Source organism: Mirounga leonina, unplaced genomic scaffold (assembly GCF_011800145.1).
Source record: "Mirounga leonina isolate KUSES-001 unplaced genomic scaffold, KU_Mleo_1.0 Mir_170, whole genome shotgun sequence".
NCBI lineage: Eukaryota > Metazoa > Chordata > Mammalia > Carnivora > Phocidae > Mirounga > Mirounga leonina.
The window spans coordinates 13,129,179-13,145,063 of NW_023270433.1; the positions used below are offsets into that span (position 1 = coordinate 13,129,179).

Consider the following 15,885-nt stretch of genomic DNA (forward strand, 5'->3'; position numbering starts at 1 on the left):
TATGCTCTGGAGTATTGCTTACTATTTTCTTCAATGAATATACATTTCTTTATAATCAGAATAAAAATCAATGTGGTGTTTCTTTGGAGGTGATGGAAAATGCACCCCATTTTGTTGTGATTTTACCACAAATAAGCTGAGGGCTTGACATGAGTATCATGGGCTAGGCCAGGCTTTCACCCAGAGCTCAGTCATGAGGCCAGAGTTCCTCAGCTCAAGCTCAGCCTGAGTTTTAAAAATCACAAGAAATAAATTATAACTAAAGTAACTACACACACACACACACACACATACACACACGCCCAGTTCTATAGTATTTCCCCAAGTATTTTCCTAAACATTTTCCCATGTTTTCTCTGTGGACTCCTAGAAATCCTGCAAAGTTGGCCTTACTGTCCTACTCCCCACCCACTTTACAGATGAGGAAACTGAGACCTAGAGAAAGACTACGTGCCGCCCAAGACGACACAGATGAGCATGATGTAAATGTGTCTACCTACAGTTGATCAAATTCTCTTATTCCTGGTGTAGGAAGGCAAAGGAAGTAGCTGGATGTCCGCTGGAGACATGTGGGAGCCAAGCCCCCGCCCGAGGGTGCTCTGCTTCGGGTCCCATGGCGGCAGAGCTCGGGAAGACCAAGTCCCCCGCCTCCCTGTCCTGACACCACATCCAGGGGACAGAGCAGCTGAGGCTCACCTTGTAGAGCTTGGCCAGCCTGCGGTTGGCCGCATCCTCCTTGGCTGTGTCTTCCATACCTGCAGGCAGAGCCGGCTTAGGGCCCAGCACCTGCAGGAGATGAGAGAGGGAAGAAAGTCCGGCCTTGACCTCAGGGAGGGGCCTGGGCTCCTCAGAGAGCTCCCTCCCCAGGCAGGCAAGGACACTCCGGGCATCCACCATGACACCCTCCACTAAGGGTAGGACCCCCTTCAGAGACGTCCTGCATCTCTTCACATGTCTCCTGTGTGCGGGTCTCGACCAGAGCTGCCTGTCAAGTCCTTCCCTCCCTGTTGCCCTGTCCCCGGGAGCTCCGTGAGAACACCCAGCTCCTCCACCCCCAGCACAGGCCTTCAAATACTCATGCTCCCATTTCCTCCCAGGCTTTCTCAGAATGATAAACACCTTCCCCCGCCACACCTTTAGGTGATCCCACTTAATGCTCACACCCATGAGGCACCGATGATCACTCTCCTTTTAGAGGAGGAACCTGAAGTCCAGAGAGCTCAAGTAACTTGTACACACAGCTATGAGGTAGCTAAGTCAGAATTGGAACCCAGATCCCTGTGATTTCACAGCCTATTTTCACTCTTCCATTCTGGGCTACTCCAGAGTCAACAGCCCCAGCTACTGCCGCTTCCAAGCCATGGTTGGTGTCCAGGCTCCTCCCCATAATAACCTTCCGCTCTTCCTAAAAAGTGGAACTCAACGCCCCCAGACAAGTAGGAGCCAAAGGGCATAGAGCAGAGCTTATGGTCTCCTCCTTTTCCTGGTGAATTCTGCCTCTATTGATATGTCCTCAAAGCACAACGGGGGGCAGTGCCATCCTGCAATTGCCTGAATGGGCCATAAATCACTAGGAACGTGGGCGCCTGGGTGGCTCAGTTGGTTAAGCGACGGCCTTCGGCTCAGGTCATGATCCTGGAGTCCCGGGATCGAGTCCCACGTCGGGCTCCCTGCTCAGCAGGGAGTCTGCTTCTCTCTCTGACCCTCCCCCCTCTCATGCTCTCTATCTCATTCTCTCTCTCAAATAAATAAATAAAATCTTTAAAAAAAAAAAATCACTAGGAACGATCAGAAGAGGAAAGAGGGGATTGGGTCAGTTGTCTCTTTCTGATCTGGCTCCAGTTCCAGGATTGCTCTCAGAAGATGCCATAACCCTCCTCCTCAGCTCCTTGGGAGGACCTGGCCCTCCCAGCTGGAGGGTGTGGCTCACAACCCCAGAAGGCACCAGGCCCTGGGATTCCAGCCCCACCTCTCCGCAGAGTCTGGGAACTGTCTGGGAAGTTGCTCTTCCCCACTCTCTGAGGAGTCCCAGCTTAGTGGAAAAACAACTTCGCCTCACGATTGCCCAACTGATGGAGGGACAAAATGAGCATCCGAGACTGACGCTCGGCCCCACCCTGCACCCCCGGGATGCGGCCCAAATACCTGGAGCATCGCCTCAGGCTCAGCGCCCTCCTCCGACACGTGCACTCGGGCCCGGCCACTCCGCTCGTTGTCCCGGATGCCCTTGGACACCTGTGTGGCCTTCAGCCGCTCAAATCGGTTACTGCTGGAGCCACACCACTGGTAGATGTCCTGTAGGGCGGGGACCCTGTGTCAGGCAGCGCCCCAGCCTTCCTATCAGCCCCGCCCAGTGACACGGCCAGGAGGGGGTGTGTATGCCCACCTCGTTCTCGGCCTGCCCACGAGGCTGATGGGGCACGCACATGCCCACACCCAAGCACAACGGGCGTGATCCGTGTGCGCCAGGGTGTGTGACTGCACAGCTTGGAATGGGCATAAAAATGTCTGCCAGCTGGTGGGAGCGGAAATGGGCACAACCGTTTTGGAAAACCATTTAGCTGTAGCTACTAGAGCTCCATGTACTGCTATCTTTGACAGCACCCCTCCCAGACGCACACTCCACGGACGTGCATTTGCACATGCCCCGGAAGACCCACGCGAGAACATTCAGGGGGGCACGCCTGGAATCGCCTCGAAGCAGAAACTCTTCTGAGTGCCCATAAACAATAAAAGCATAGATAAATAGGAGCACATCCGCCCAGTTCAGTGTGACATAGCAAGGAGAATGAACAATCTATAATTAAATGCCATATGGATAGATCTCAGAAACAGAATGTTGATCAAAAGTGGGCAGGCAGATCAGACAGAAGAAAGAATGATTCCATGTACATAAAGTTCAGAAATGGGTGGAACCCTGCTACGCTGCTCAGAGTTCGGGATTATGGTTACCCATGGGCTTGCAGGGACTAGATGAGGACAGGAGAGGGCTTCTATGAGCTCAGGACATTCTGTTTCTTGATCCGGGTGTCGGTTACACCAGTGTGTTCACTTTGAGAAATCCACTGAGCTATACACTCAGGGTTCACACACTCTTTTGTGTACCTATTATACTTTAATAAAAGGCTCACACTAAATATACTTGCCTGTGTTTGCATGGACATTGCACCACATACATAGATGAGGTGGCGGTGGAATGTCTGGCCATGTCCATTTGCAGGGATGAGTACACCTGATGTCAAGAATGTGTACCAAGCATCACACATCTGTAAGCTGGGCTGGGGTAAGTACATCCCACACACATTGCCATATACAAATGTGCATGCACAACTACATGCATGAGACACATAGATGTGGGTCCTTGAACAGCACACCCAAGGCTCTGTTGTAGGCACTCATCATGGTACGCATGTCTGGGTCTGGTGGGCAAGAGCCGATAGTTTTCGCACATGCCTGCATTTGTGAATGACTATACGTAAGGCACATGAGATGTGCATATGAACACAAGATGTCGGGGAATCTATAGGTCAGTCGAAGTCCGAGTACACTATGCACAAGGTCTGTGCACCTGTGTATGATGGGCTTGAGTTTGCACGCATGGGAGTCTCTGCATGCTGGGCACCTCTGTCCTCCAGTCTCTGCAGGTGTGTCCGGCTCGTGCACAGAACATGTGTCTACCCGGGGGCTGCTGTCCCTGGGGCTTGCCTGCCCATGTCTTTGCATGTCTTCACATGGGTGTGTCCCCCTCCCCAGAGTCAGGCCCGGCCAGGCCAGAAGCATCTCAGGGGCCCCTGGGAAAAGGCAGGGCAGGACTCACGTTGCCCAGGTCCAAGATGAAGCAGTCACCATTGTTGAAGCTCTCCCAGGACACGGGCACCTCGGTGGCACGGACCACACGCCGCCCTTTGACCTGGAAGAGTCTCTGCACCACCACTTCATTGGGTACCACGTGCTTGAATCCTGATGCCACGCCTCCTTTCTGTTGGGTCAAGCAGACAGTGTCAGTCCAGGGCAAAGTGTCCAGGGAAGCAGATATGGGGGGAGGGGAGAGGGGAGAATTGAAGGAAATTCTGGCCTGTGGACCAGCGGCCTTCCAGCAGATTCCTTGGTCAGATTCTATCAGCTGCCACCCCTTTGAATCTCATACTCCACTAACAAAGACCCCTGGGGCCACTTGCCTGAATTGAAAAGCTACAGACATTCCTTTCTCAAAACCAGCATTTCCCAAGGAATGTTCTAAGGAACTCTGGTCCTCCAAGTTATTCTGCAAGGAAAGGGTTCCAGGATCACAGAAGCACCGGGAATGCTTCTTTTTTTTTTTAAAGATTTTATTTATTTATTTGACAGAGAGAGACACAGCGAGAGAGGGAACACAAGCAGAGGGAGTAGGAGAGGGAGAAGCAGGCTTCCCGCGGAGCAGGGAGCCCGATGCGGGGCTCGATCCCAGGACCCCGGGATCATGACCTGAGCCGAAGGCAGACGCTTAATGACTGAGCCACCCAGGCGCCACGGGGAATGCTGCTTTTTTTTTTTTTTTAAAGATTTTATTTATTTATTTGAGAGAGAGAATGAGAGAGAGCACATGAGAGGGGGGAGGGTCAGAGGGAGAAGCAAACTCCCTGCCGAGCAGGGAGCCCGATGCGGGACTCGATCCAGGGACTCCAGGATCATGACCTGAGCCGAAGGCAGTCGCTTAACGACTGAGCCACCCAGGCGCCACGGGGAATGCTTCTTACTGGCTCCCTGACCGTTTGTTACACAGTGCACATCAGCATAACACAGGCTCTGAGAAGTCCTGTTGTAAAGAAATGGGCTGTCCGCCTTTTGCTTTATGCAGCGTTTCCTGACCTTACTGAATCAAGAACTGCCTTCTCCACCACATCCTGCTTGCAGCTCAAGTGTCTTGCAAAGCCATTTTGAGAAATGCTCATTCCAAGCTTTCCCATCTTCCAGGCTCTCTAGGAAGATGGTTCCAACCCACACCCCCCTTCTCTCTCCACCTGCCGTACTGTAGCAAGTCCCATCCAAGTACAGAGCACCGACCTCAGGGTCAAGTCCCTGTCCTGCCACTACAGTGCTGGGTGACTCTGGGTAAGTCTTTTCCCCTCTCCGAGCCTCAGGCCTCTCTGTTCTGAAATGGGGACAGAAATCCCTGCTCTGCCAGGCTCTGCAGCGGTCACCAAGTCCCAGGGAAGGGGCCTTCAGTAGGCCTGCCCTGCAGTAGTCAGAACTGCGCTCGGCTCAGGAGAAACCAGGTAAAGGGGGCTGGCTTTCTCCCCAGCAGTCCCCAGCCCCAGTATGACAAGTCAGAGGTGACAAGGTCCTTACAGAGCCTGCCATTTTACTCATGGTAAACTGAAGCCCAAAGATGTGAAGTGACTCGCTCAAGGGCAGTCAGCAAGTGTACGGCAAAGCTCAGGCTGGAAACTTCACCTCCTATTCCCAAGCTTGCTCCACGTGCCATCGGGGTGTAGGCAGAAGGGCTCCCACTAAGGCCAGAAGTGTGGCCACCCCGTCCAGGCCCCTCTTTGCCACCTCACTTTGCAGAGCAAAGCCAAGTCTGATTTGAGGCACAGATTCCATGAGGGCAAGGGGACCAAGGGAGCGAGTTTGAATTGGGCTCTTATTATGTCCACACACAGTAAGCAGCATAAAAGCAGTGGTGCAATGCCTACTGTGCTGGGCATGTTGCTCGCATCATCTATGAGGACGGTGTCCTTATCTCCATCTTACAGATGAGGAAAGTGGAGTCCAGAAACGAAGGGACTTACCCAAGAGCTCACAGCTACTCAGTGATGGAGCTAGGGTTCGAACCCAGGTGTGACTGAATCCATAAAGCCCACATTCTTTCCCCAGCATCAGGTTTTCTTAGAGCAAAGGTAACTAGGGTCACCCAGGATGGAAGGCAGCAACAAGGCACTGCTCAGAGCAAAGTTGGTCCAATAGAAGAGTGGTTTCTCCTATTGTGAGTGAAGCGCCCCCTGGTGTCCTTTCTTGGTACCAGCATGAGGCCTTTCAAGAGCATCCCCTTGGGCTGAGCAGGGCTGCCCAAGGTGTTCACAGAGCCTTTCCTTCCACTCTACTTCAAGGGCCTTCTCGCTGGGGGGCAGGTGAGGAAGGGCAGCTGAGGAAGAAGATGCAAAGCCCTGCACTCACCTGGTAATGACCACAGAGGCTGCCACTTAGGGAGTCCATGCCCGGGAGCTGGGGCACCTGCTTTACAGACATGCAATCGGGTCCTCACAACAAGCCCCTAAGGAAAGGACTCTCGTTGCCCCACTTCACAGACTAGAAAACTGAGGTCTAAAGAGGTTACACCCTAAACCCAGGGTCCCAGCTAGTTGGTGGCAGTACTCCCATGTTTGCCCTTCCAGGGATCCAGCCTTGCCCGTCTACCAGCCCAGGAACTCCTGAGTGTCCACAGACAGTCCTGATCCAAGCACTTCATTCTAAAAAGACAGTGGATCTGAAAAGCTTCTCCAAAAGGTGCTGGAATGACGCACCAACCATTTCCATGGATTCCTCAGAGAGGAGACAATGGGGACATGGCGGAAGAGAAAGGCCCTTAACTCTTTTTTATACATTTCTGAACTATTCACTTGTTCAAGGATGCCTTTTATTTGTTATTTAAAAATAGAAACATTTTTTTAAAAAGGAAAAGGGTTGTTTTATGTCATAAACCTCGGTTTCAATACATTCTCTGTATGTGAATTTATAAAGTAAAAGGATGCTTGATATTTCATGATGGTGGACATGAATCTCCTGATTAATTAACTTACCAATCTAGGAAATTAGACTTGGAAACATGAACAGAAAGATAAAAGCAAGCTCTTGGAAGACATTAGTGGATCTAAAAGTACAGGGGGTGGAAATTTTCACTGTAACCTTCAGAATTGGTTGTTGCTTTCTATGGTCTAATTATTAGGCCGAGATTGGCATCACATTATTTGAACAAAATTCAATAGGATGGTCTTAAAAGTCACTTTCCAAATTAAAGTGATGAGATATATATATATATATGATATATATAGATAGATAGTTCCCTATCTATACATGAATATACATAGCTGTATGTTCAGAGAGAAACATTATCCATTTGATATATATATAGATAGTAGATAGATAGATCTATATATATAGATATATAGATATATATAATTATGTATATATATATATCTGTAAAGTTGAATTTGGTGTATATCTCTAAAAGTAGAATCATGGAGAGCTTTCACTTTCTAAAACCTGTATTTCTATAATGTTTGACACTTTACTAAAAGCTTGTATTACTCTTGTAGTCAGAGAAAGAAAAAAAAGCTACAAAGATCTTTCATTTTTTAAAATGTTAAACTGCTTATAAAACAAAGAAAAATGTATTGACTGGGGCTGGTCCCCTCCAGCCCCCTGAACTCTGGGTTCCTTATCTAAGAAATGGGAGGGAGGCCCGGAAGGGCTCGGTGGGGCCAGGGGCTTCTCTGACTCAGCTCAGCCTGGATTCTGTTTGAACAAAGGGTTTCAAATAACCCAGCCACAAAGGGTCTCTAGGGTTCTGTCTTGAGAGGTGGAGGAGGACAGGGAAGAGGAGGAGAGATGGACCGATTCTGGAAAGTGCAGTACTTTTAAGGACTGGGGGGTTACAGAACAAGAGGGGCCAGGCCATACGACAGCCCTTTCTAGTGGCTCCTGTCCCCTCCCTGCCCCTTCTCACACCCTGAGGACAGAATTGGTTCCGAGGAGCAGGCTTTCACAGGAACAAGTCTTGCGTAACAAGCTCTGCTCCTTAGGGATCTATAATTGATGAGGGTGCCAGGCCAAGAACTTTAGGCCTGCCAAGTGCGGGGGCAGCTGGAGGACTTGCAGAAGGTGGAAAACAGGACCAGCTTTGGACCTCCCATTTCCACCAGGAGGAGCCTGGGCCTTTCAGGACTGAAGTCCCAAATCCAGTCCCAGATGCTCCCTGGAGCATTCCTCAGAGTATGGTCCAAGAACATCCTGGAAAAAGCACCAGAGGGTAGAGGAGGCTTGCTACCCACGCAGATTCCGAGGCCCCATCTGCACGAAGATCAGAGACCAGGGAGGCTTGAAACATTCACTCTGAGTGAGCTCTGTGCTAGGCCCTTCACACTGAATCCCAGCTCCGTCATTTACCAGCTGTGTAAGCTGCTAACCTTGTCCAGAAGTGAAGCTGTTGTGTCCACACAGCAGCAACAATCAACAGGCACAGTTGTTACAGGGGCTCAATAAATACGTGAGAGCACATGGCCAGAGGCACCCGACCAGCCCAAAGCCTCACGGCAGTTACAGGGAGTAGCCTCGGGTGCTGAACCTCATTCTCCCTTACTCCTCGTCAAGTGCTCTTTCCACTTCCTGATCTAAGAACTGTAAGAAGGCCTGGTCCTTCTCCAGCTCTGGGGCCTGGTTCCCAACCACCTCACCTCTTCTTCTTAATACACCAAGGCCTCATAAAGGAGGAAGGTGGAGCTGGACAGCTCAGCAGGAGGAGCTGTGGGTATGGATAACCTGGCAGACAGGGGGCATTATCCAGCCCAGCTCCACCCAGCCCAGGCCCGAGTCCCTGTTCCCAGAACACACCCTACCCTTGGCTATCTGGATCCCAGAATGCTTTCCCATTATCCAATCCCCTGTGCCCTCACCTGAACAGACTCCTGTTCAGACCCTGTTGGCACAGAGGACCCTAAGGCCCAGAGAGGGACAATGACTTCTCTAAGGTCACACAGCACATCAACAGCACAGATGGGGCTTCACCCCTATATGAGAACCCCGCTCATGAGAGGCACATTGGTGTAGTGGAAAGAATGCTGGGAGTCAGGAGATCTTGGTTCTAGTCCTGGCTCTGGGACCGACTTGCTGTGTGACCCTGTGCCAGTTGCTTCACCTCTCTGTGCCTCAGTTTCCCTCCCTACCTTCAAGTAAGATTTTTGGACTCTGACATTAAGGCTCATCTGGCTATCAAAGCTTGTGATCCCCTCCCTATCCTGACCGAAGAGAACTGCAGCTTTGTAAACCTACAGCTTTCCCTGAGCCCTTCCAGGGTGCCAAGCCCTGGGCAAGGCATTTCCCAGCTACCCTTCATCAAATCCTCTCTCCAGGAGTGAAGGGAGGGTACAACAGGCTCTCACGTAACTAAGGAGGAAAGGGAGGCTCTCAGAGACACCAAGTGGCTGGCTTGTCACGCATATTAGGGCAGAGCCTCTCAGAGCTCCTAGCTTGGCTTTGCTTAGCCCCACCTGGCTGAGGGTTGCAGGGGAAGAGCTCTGTGTTGGCTCAGACTCCTCAGAGTTCACGTTCAAGGGGGATTCTGATGAAAATAATGAGGAATGTGGTCAAGGGTACCCTTTCAAATACCTAACATGGGGCCTTCTGTTGGCAGGGCCTAAGCACTAATGGGTGTAGGAACAGGACTGTTGGGGAAGTGATAGGCTGGGTTCCCACCCCTCGCTGCTGGGGCTAGGAAGACAACCCTGTGAAGTGATGAATTTTCTTCTCTCCATTTTAAGATAAGAAATCAGAAGCTCAGGGGCGCCTGGGTGGCTCAGTTGGTTAAGCAGCTGCCTTCGGCTCAGGTCATGATCCCAGGGTCCTGGGATCGAGCCCTGCATCGGGCTCCCTGCTCCGCGGGAAGCCTGCTTCTCCCTCTCCCACTCCCCCTGCTTATGTTCCTGCTCTCGCTGTCTCTCTCTCTGTCAAATAAATAAATAAATAAAATCTCTAAAAAAAAGGAATCAGAAGCTCAGAGAGGCAGTGTGATTTGTCCAAGGTCACATAGCTAGTAAGGCCCAGAATTCAAACCCAGGCCTAGCCAGCTCCAAAAGCCGAGCTCTGACCCGTCTGCCACATCACCCCACAAGGCTGAGAGATGGGTGCACCGGAGTGAGGCTCTGCCATTGGTGCCTCTGTCCCTGATGCCTGGGACCTACCCTGTACTTGAGGCCAGACTTGAAGTAGCCCAGGAAGGTGGCCGACTCGAAGCCCTGGACCTCACGGTGCTGCACGGCCCGGCCATTCAGGTAGTCATCCAGCTGCACTGTGAAGATGGCGGCCGCCCCGCTCTCATCCTGGCTGCACTCATTGCCTAGGGGGCATCAGAACAGCGTGAGCCTGGCTTCCCAAAAGCAGTCCCAGCCTCCCATGGAAGAGGAGTCCGGAGCCCCCAGGGCTGCCCTGGCCTGGCTGTAGAAGCTGGGCAAGCCCCTGCCTTCTGTGGGCCTCAGTTGATCCATCTGTATAATGGGGCAGTGGGGGCTGGACTCCATGTCTCTAAGAGTCCTCTCAGCTCTAACACGTCCCCCACGCTCACCTCTCTCATTCCCTGCATACTCACTCTCAGACCTCTAGACATGAAGTAGGGCCTGAGGCAGTGGCTCAACTCACAGATTAGGAAAGTGAGGTGCAAAGAGCAGGCAGGATTTATGGAGTCACCCAGCAGAGCGGGGACTCCAGGCTCCTGACTCCGAAGGGCAAACTGGGGTGTGGCTGGAAGTGAGCCAGGGAAGTGTGGAGGGGCTCCAGGGGCCCCACGTCAGCCCAGCTCTGAGCACCATGGTAACCTCTCTAACCCTCAAACCCTCCCGTGAGGTCGTGTGGTGTCATCACCACATCCCCTTTACAGAGGCACTGGGTGGCCTGCCAAAGGGCAGAGCCGGGGTCTGAACTGGGACAGGCTGGCTCTAGAGTCCCGGGACACCATTAGCCAAGGGGCTGGCACATATCTGATGCTCAACAGTCTCTTAGTTCCCGTGGCGCTTCCTGGGGACCATGCCTCCAGGGGCCACGCTTTACGGGGAGGGGGCCTCACCGAGCCAGTAGTGGAGGTCATACTGCAGGTTCCCATTCCTCAACTGCACTGTCTTCAGGATGATGTAGGCGTCGCCCGTGAAGAAGTCTCCATAGAGGCCAGGGGGCACAGGCACCAGGTCAAACTTCTCCACGCGCCAGATCTGCAGGCCGGGCTCCTTCCCCGCCTTGAGGAACTCGGGGTGCTCCACCACCATGCTGCTGGGCTGGAAGAGACAGGAGGAGCCTGAGCAGAGGCAGGAGCCTTGGCGAGGAGAGACCCCAGGACACGAGGGAGGGTGGTTTCCAGCCCCAAGAGCATCTCACTTGAGCCTCTGACTCTCCCCATCCCGGAGGCGAGCCTACCCCTGTCTCTGGGAGTGAGCAAACAGGGCAGAGTTTAGGCTCCAAACCCTGTCCTTGACCAGAGTCTGTCTTGCCTACTCAGCTCACTGATGATGGAGGGACAGAAGGCTCTACCTTCTTTCTCCCTCCCCTTCTTAGTGCCAATTGGATGGGGCAGCTGAGGCATGGAGAGGTGAAAGTGATTCTGCCAAGGACCCCCGGCTAGGAAGTGGCATAGCAGGCATTGCCCGCAAGCTCCAAGAGCAGAAGTTCTGGAACCATAGGGAGAACCCCTCACATGGCAAAGGTAAATCTGGGGTCTCTAGGGGTTCAGTGTGTTCCCTTCCAGCATCCTCAGCGACTCTTAGAACTAGAAGGGTCCTCAGAGAGCTCATTATCCAACCCCATTCTGCAGATAGGGAAATTGAGGCCCAAACAGAGGAGACTGGCCCAAGGTCACACAGCCTGTTTGCTTTTGCTCTTTGGAAGATTTCCCATGTCCCATCCATATCCCCATCACACTCCCAAGAAGGATCTAGATGGCTGAGCCCAAGTGGCCTCCTGAGCTGTCTGCCTCCTCCCTCCTGCCCCCCCACCAACATCCCACCCCCAATTCCATTTCTTGGGAAAGGTGGAGAGGACGCAGCCAGGGTCTGTAGGAGCCTGTTGGAGATGAGGTGGTCAAGGATGGGGGAAAGCCCGTCAGACATGCACAGGGTCTAGAGATGGAGCAGAGCAGGATGGTTAGCCTGGAGCTGGACGGCAGAAATCAGCAGGCACAGGTCACCTCAGGCCGGAGGACGGATCTAAGGGAAACCAGATGGGGAGCACTCAGGCAGAGGGGTGGAGAAACACAAAAGGAAAACAGGAGAGAGAAGGAGAAACCAGACATGGCAGACATATCAGGGAAGGAAGAAAAAATAATAGTAATGAGGATAAGCAGACAGAGGTGAGATCATACAAGAAAGAGGGGGGAAATACTGGAGAGGGAAAAGAGAAATCAGATGAGAAAGAAGCATCTGAAATGAAAGAAAAAAAATCAGAAGATGGGTCCAAGGACAGGACACATCCCTATAACTAAAACTCTCAGCTGACTGGGGGCGGGAGGGCTCTGGGTCACCTGAGGAGGCAAGGTAAGTGACCACCCAGCACGCTTCTATTGGGGAGGATCCCTGCCCGTGGGCCTGACAAATTTATCATCGCAAACTGTGCAGTGGTCCCTGACTCTGCTATTCCTAATCTGCTGCCTACCTCAGCCCGCACATGACTGACCCCAGGGCTGGGCCAACGCCGAGCCGGGAGTCTAAGCCCTGAGGCTTTGGAAATATCGAAGAACTATTTGAGGCCTTTGTCTCGGCTACTGGCTACTGCATGTAGTTTTGTCCATTTCCTTGGGAAGACAACTCAGTACATTCTCTGCTAGTTATTCACAGAATATCAGAGCTGGGAGGAATCTTAGAGAGAGATTCTCGTGTCCCACACTGTTGGGGAAGGGAAGTGACTTATCCATGGTCACTCTGCCATCCAGTAACAGAGCAGGGCCCTGGCTTCTCATTCCACGATGCACGCCACCTCCCTCACGCGGCATCCTCAGGATCAGCAGTCACTGTCAAAGCCTCAACCCTCAACCAAGGGGTCCTTGGCAGAATCACTTCCACCTCTCCATGCCTCAGGCCCTTCAAGATCCTAAAGTGTCTCCTGAAACATCAGGGTTTAAATGTTGTTCAAGACAAAAAAAAAAAAAAAAAAAAAATCAGAAGAGGGGAGAGAAATCAGGCAGAGGGAAAAGGAGAAATCAGGAGGCGGAGATGGGTAAGAAATCAAAAGGCTGAGGCTAGGGAACAAGAAATCCGGCCAAGGTGAGGTTAGCCTCTAGGGAGGGTAACAGCCAGGCGCCCTGAGGCTCCCACCCTCAATCCACGGGAGCCCCGCAAGCAGCAAGAGATACTTACAAAGCAACAAAACAGTTTTTCCATTCTAGACCTGAATTACTCCCCTTTTCCTAGCGCTGTATCTGCAAGAACTTACAATAGAGAGTTACTCCGGGAGCCCCCGGGCCCCCCGGGCACTCACCCGCTCCTGGGGCACCCGCCCCTGGGCCGCCCCCCGCGAAGCGGTGGCCGCGAGAGCCGGCGGCGACAGCGCGCACTGCGCCAGGGCCAGCGCGCAGAGCAGCGCGGGCGCAGAGTGGTGCGGAGCCATGGCAGCGCCGGCGGCAGAAGACCCCAGTCGGCAGCCTCGATCTCCGGGTCACCGAGCCTATATAGCCGCCGGCCCCTCCCACTCAAGCCGGGGACCGCCCCTTAGGGAGGGCGCGGGCCCGGGAGGGGCGGGGATCAGGCCTGGAGGTTGGAGACGTCGGGGATCCAACCCGGACAGACCCGACTGGGCGTGGCTGTCCCTTCACCCCTGCTCTGGGGGCGAGACCCAGCAAAGGGCCTGAAATACAGCAGGCGCCAACGCAGTGCACACTAAAGGGGTGCGTGCAGGTATGAAAGGCAGAAAGCCCAGCTCAGCCTCCTGGTGTGCCCCGGCGAGCCCCCTCCCCTCTCTGCACCTAACATCTCCAGCAAAAACATAAAAAACAGTTTTTGAAGGCTTTCCACACATCATATAAAGGCTGGCGTCTCCTAACATCCTTTACAGAGTAGGTACTATGGACAGCCCCATTTTACAAAGGGAAAGACTGAGTGCAGAATGGTCAAGCAACTTGCACACAACTAGGAAATGGTGCCGCCAAGATCTGAACTCAGGTAGTTTGGGTGGAAGGCCCACCTAGGCAGCATGCAGCTGCCCCCAGCTAGGGGCAGGCATGCAGGGGGCTTGCCTTCATTGCTCCAGTGAGCAAGCAAGACTCCGGAGGGACAGGCAGACCTCTCAGCTGAGATGGCAGGTTCTACTTTACTTGAGACCACCCTTCCTTCCTTCTTTTTAAAAAGTTTGTTTTTATTTTTTTAAGACCTTATTTATTTATTTATTTATTTATTTGAGAAAGAGAGAGAGAGGGAGGGAGTGTGCATGAGTAGGGGGGCAGAGGGACAAGCAGACTCCCCGCTGAGCCCGGAGCCTAACGCAGGCAGGATCCTAAGATCAAGACTTGAGCTGAAGTCAGACGCTTAACCGATTGAGCCATCCAGGAGCCCCAACAGGTTTTATTTTTTAAAAGTTTATTTTTATCACAACTTAAAGTCACCTATTTGTACCAATTGTTCCCTCTCAACCCCACTCAGTTTTCCCCAGGAGCAACCTATTCTATCGACCTCCTTTAGTTGATGCTTCTGGGCTTGCCCTCATATCTTAAATACCAAGCCCTTGTTGGTTCTTGTAGTTGGTGGTGGTGGTTCTGTGGGTTTATTTTTTCTTTTTTCCAGGGGGGGGGTTTTGTTTTTGTTTTTGTTTTTTCCACTTCCAGATCTTATCTATCGGCTCCCCCTGGGGAAGACAAGGATTTAAGTCTCTTCCTCATTCTAAGGCTCCCTTCCCACCCTCCCTACTGTCCCACTAGAGGCACCCAGGCATTGTGTTAGAACAAATAATATTCCGAGTCAAGGAGGCCTGCTTTCCACCTCCATCAACTCCTCCCTCATCCCTCCCACCACTCTGTTGGACCCACTTCTCTGTTTCAAGTTCTCTTCCCATCCTCTCTCCCAACAGCCTAGTGCAATGAGAGGAAGTGAACTGGGGAGCTGGAGATCTGGTTTGACCCCCGCCTCCACTGTGTGTAAAGTACTTTATGCCTCAGTCTCCTCATCTACTAAATGGGTATAGTAGTTGCTGAGGATTAAATCAGTCTGTATGTATGAAAATGGCCTGGCCTACAACTAGGTAAATGGGTTACTGTCCCCATTCCCCCCAAGCTATGGTCACCTATCCCAGCTCCTCCTGGAGCCCAGCTTCTATCAAATCAGGCTGAAGTTTGCCTTGCACCACCCACAACTTCCTCCCACTTAAGGCAGTCTGTGGGTCAGATAAAGAGCTAAGGGAACACAAAGAGAAGGCAATTCAGACTGTAGGGATTGCAAGAAGGCTTTGTGATAGAAAGGACTTGTGACCTAGGCCTCAAAGGACAAGGAAGAGGGAGATTGAGAAAAAAAGACATTCTAAGAGAGGGGACAGCATGGGCAAAGGGCAAGCAAACACAGGCCACATCCAGTGGATAAGGAGGGGTCCAACCTAAAACACAGGGAGTAAGAAGAGATGAGATGGTGGCAGGAGTCACAGGGGCCCGTGTGCCCCGCTGGAGTCTGAACTTTATCCCGGGGTCTGTGGGGAGTCCTAGGGAGGTGCCTGAGGCCTGGGCCTGCAGAGTCTGCATTCAGAGCTCTTCCCTCTTGCTGGGGATTTGGAGGATTATAAAAACCCCAGAGTTCCCATATGCTCTTGCTGTAAGCATAAATCGGTTTCACCTCTCTGGATAGCAACTTAGCTCCCCAAATTCGAGAAAGACACAATGCAACAAAAGTTCCGCTTCCTTCAGTATTACTTACAGAGAAACACCAAAATATATGTACAAGGATTCACTGAAGCATCGTTTGAAGAAAACTGGAAAGGACCCAAATGTCCCGATTCAATAAATTACAGAGCCACCATAAAATGGACTACTTTGCAGCTGTGAAGAAAGAATGAGCTAGATCTGATTGTGCCTGGCACATAGTAGGGATGCAGGAAGTAAAGAGAAACCTTTAAGTGCAAAAGGCAAATTGTACAAGGACTATAGTATGGCTCCTCTCCTCTTTTTTTTTTTTTTTT

At 52.1% G+C, this 15,885-nt stretch overlaps 1 protein-coding gene across 2 annotated transcripts in view; it reads right to left on the bottom strand.

The window, feature by feature from the left end:
* The window catches only part of GSN (gelsolin), a 44,250-nt gene that overhangs the window by 14,169 nt on the left and 14,196 nt on the right, over positions 1 to 15,885 (bottom strand). The window contains exons 1-6 of one of the 2 annotated variants that reach the window (XM_035015913.1): positions 13,210 to 13,379; positions 10,814 to 11,018; positions 9,936 to 10,090; positions 3,818 to 3,979; positions 2,146 to 2,295; positions 697 to 786 (exon numbers count right to left, since the gene is read on the bottom strand). In XM_035015913.1, the coding sequence (XP_034871804.1) occupies positions 697 to 786; positions 2,146 to 2,295; positions 3,818 to 3,979; positions 9,936 to 10,090; positions 10,814 to 11,018; positions 13,210 to 13,338 (891 nt within the window). In that variant the 5' untranslated portion in view covers positions 13,339 to 13,379. Of the gene's footprint in view, positions 1 to 696; positions 787 to 2,145; positions 2,296 to 3,817; positions 3,980 to 9,935; positions 10,091 to 10,813; positions 11,019 to 13,209; positions 13,380 to 15,885 lie in introns of those variants that run through there. The other variant, XM_035015914.1, reaches the window with a different exon arrangement.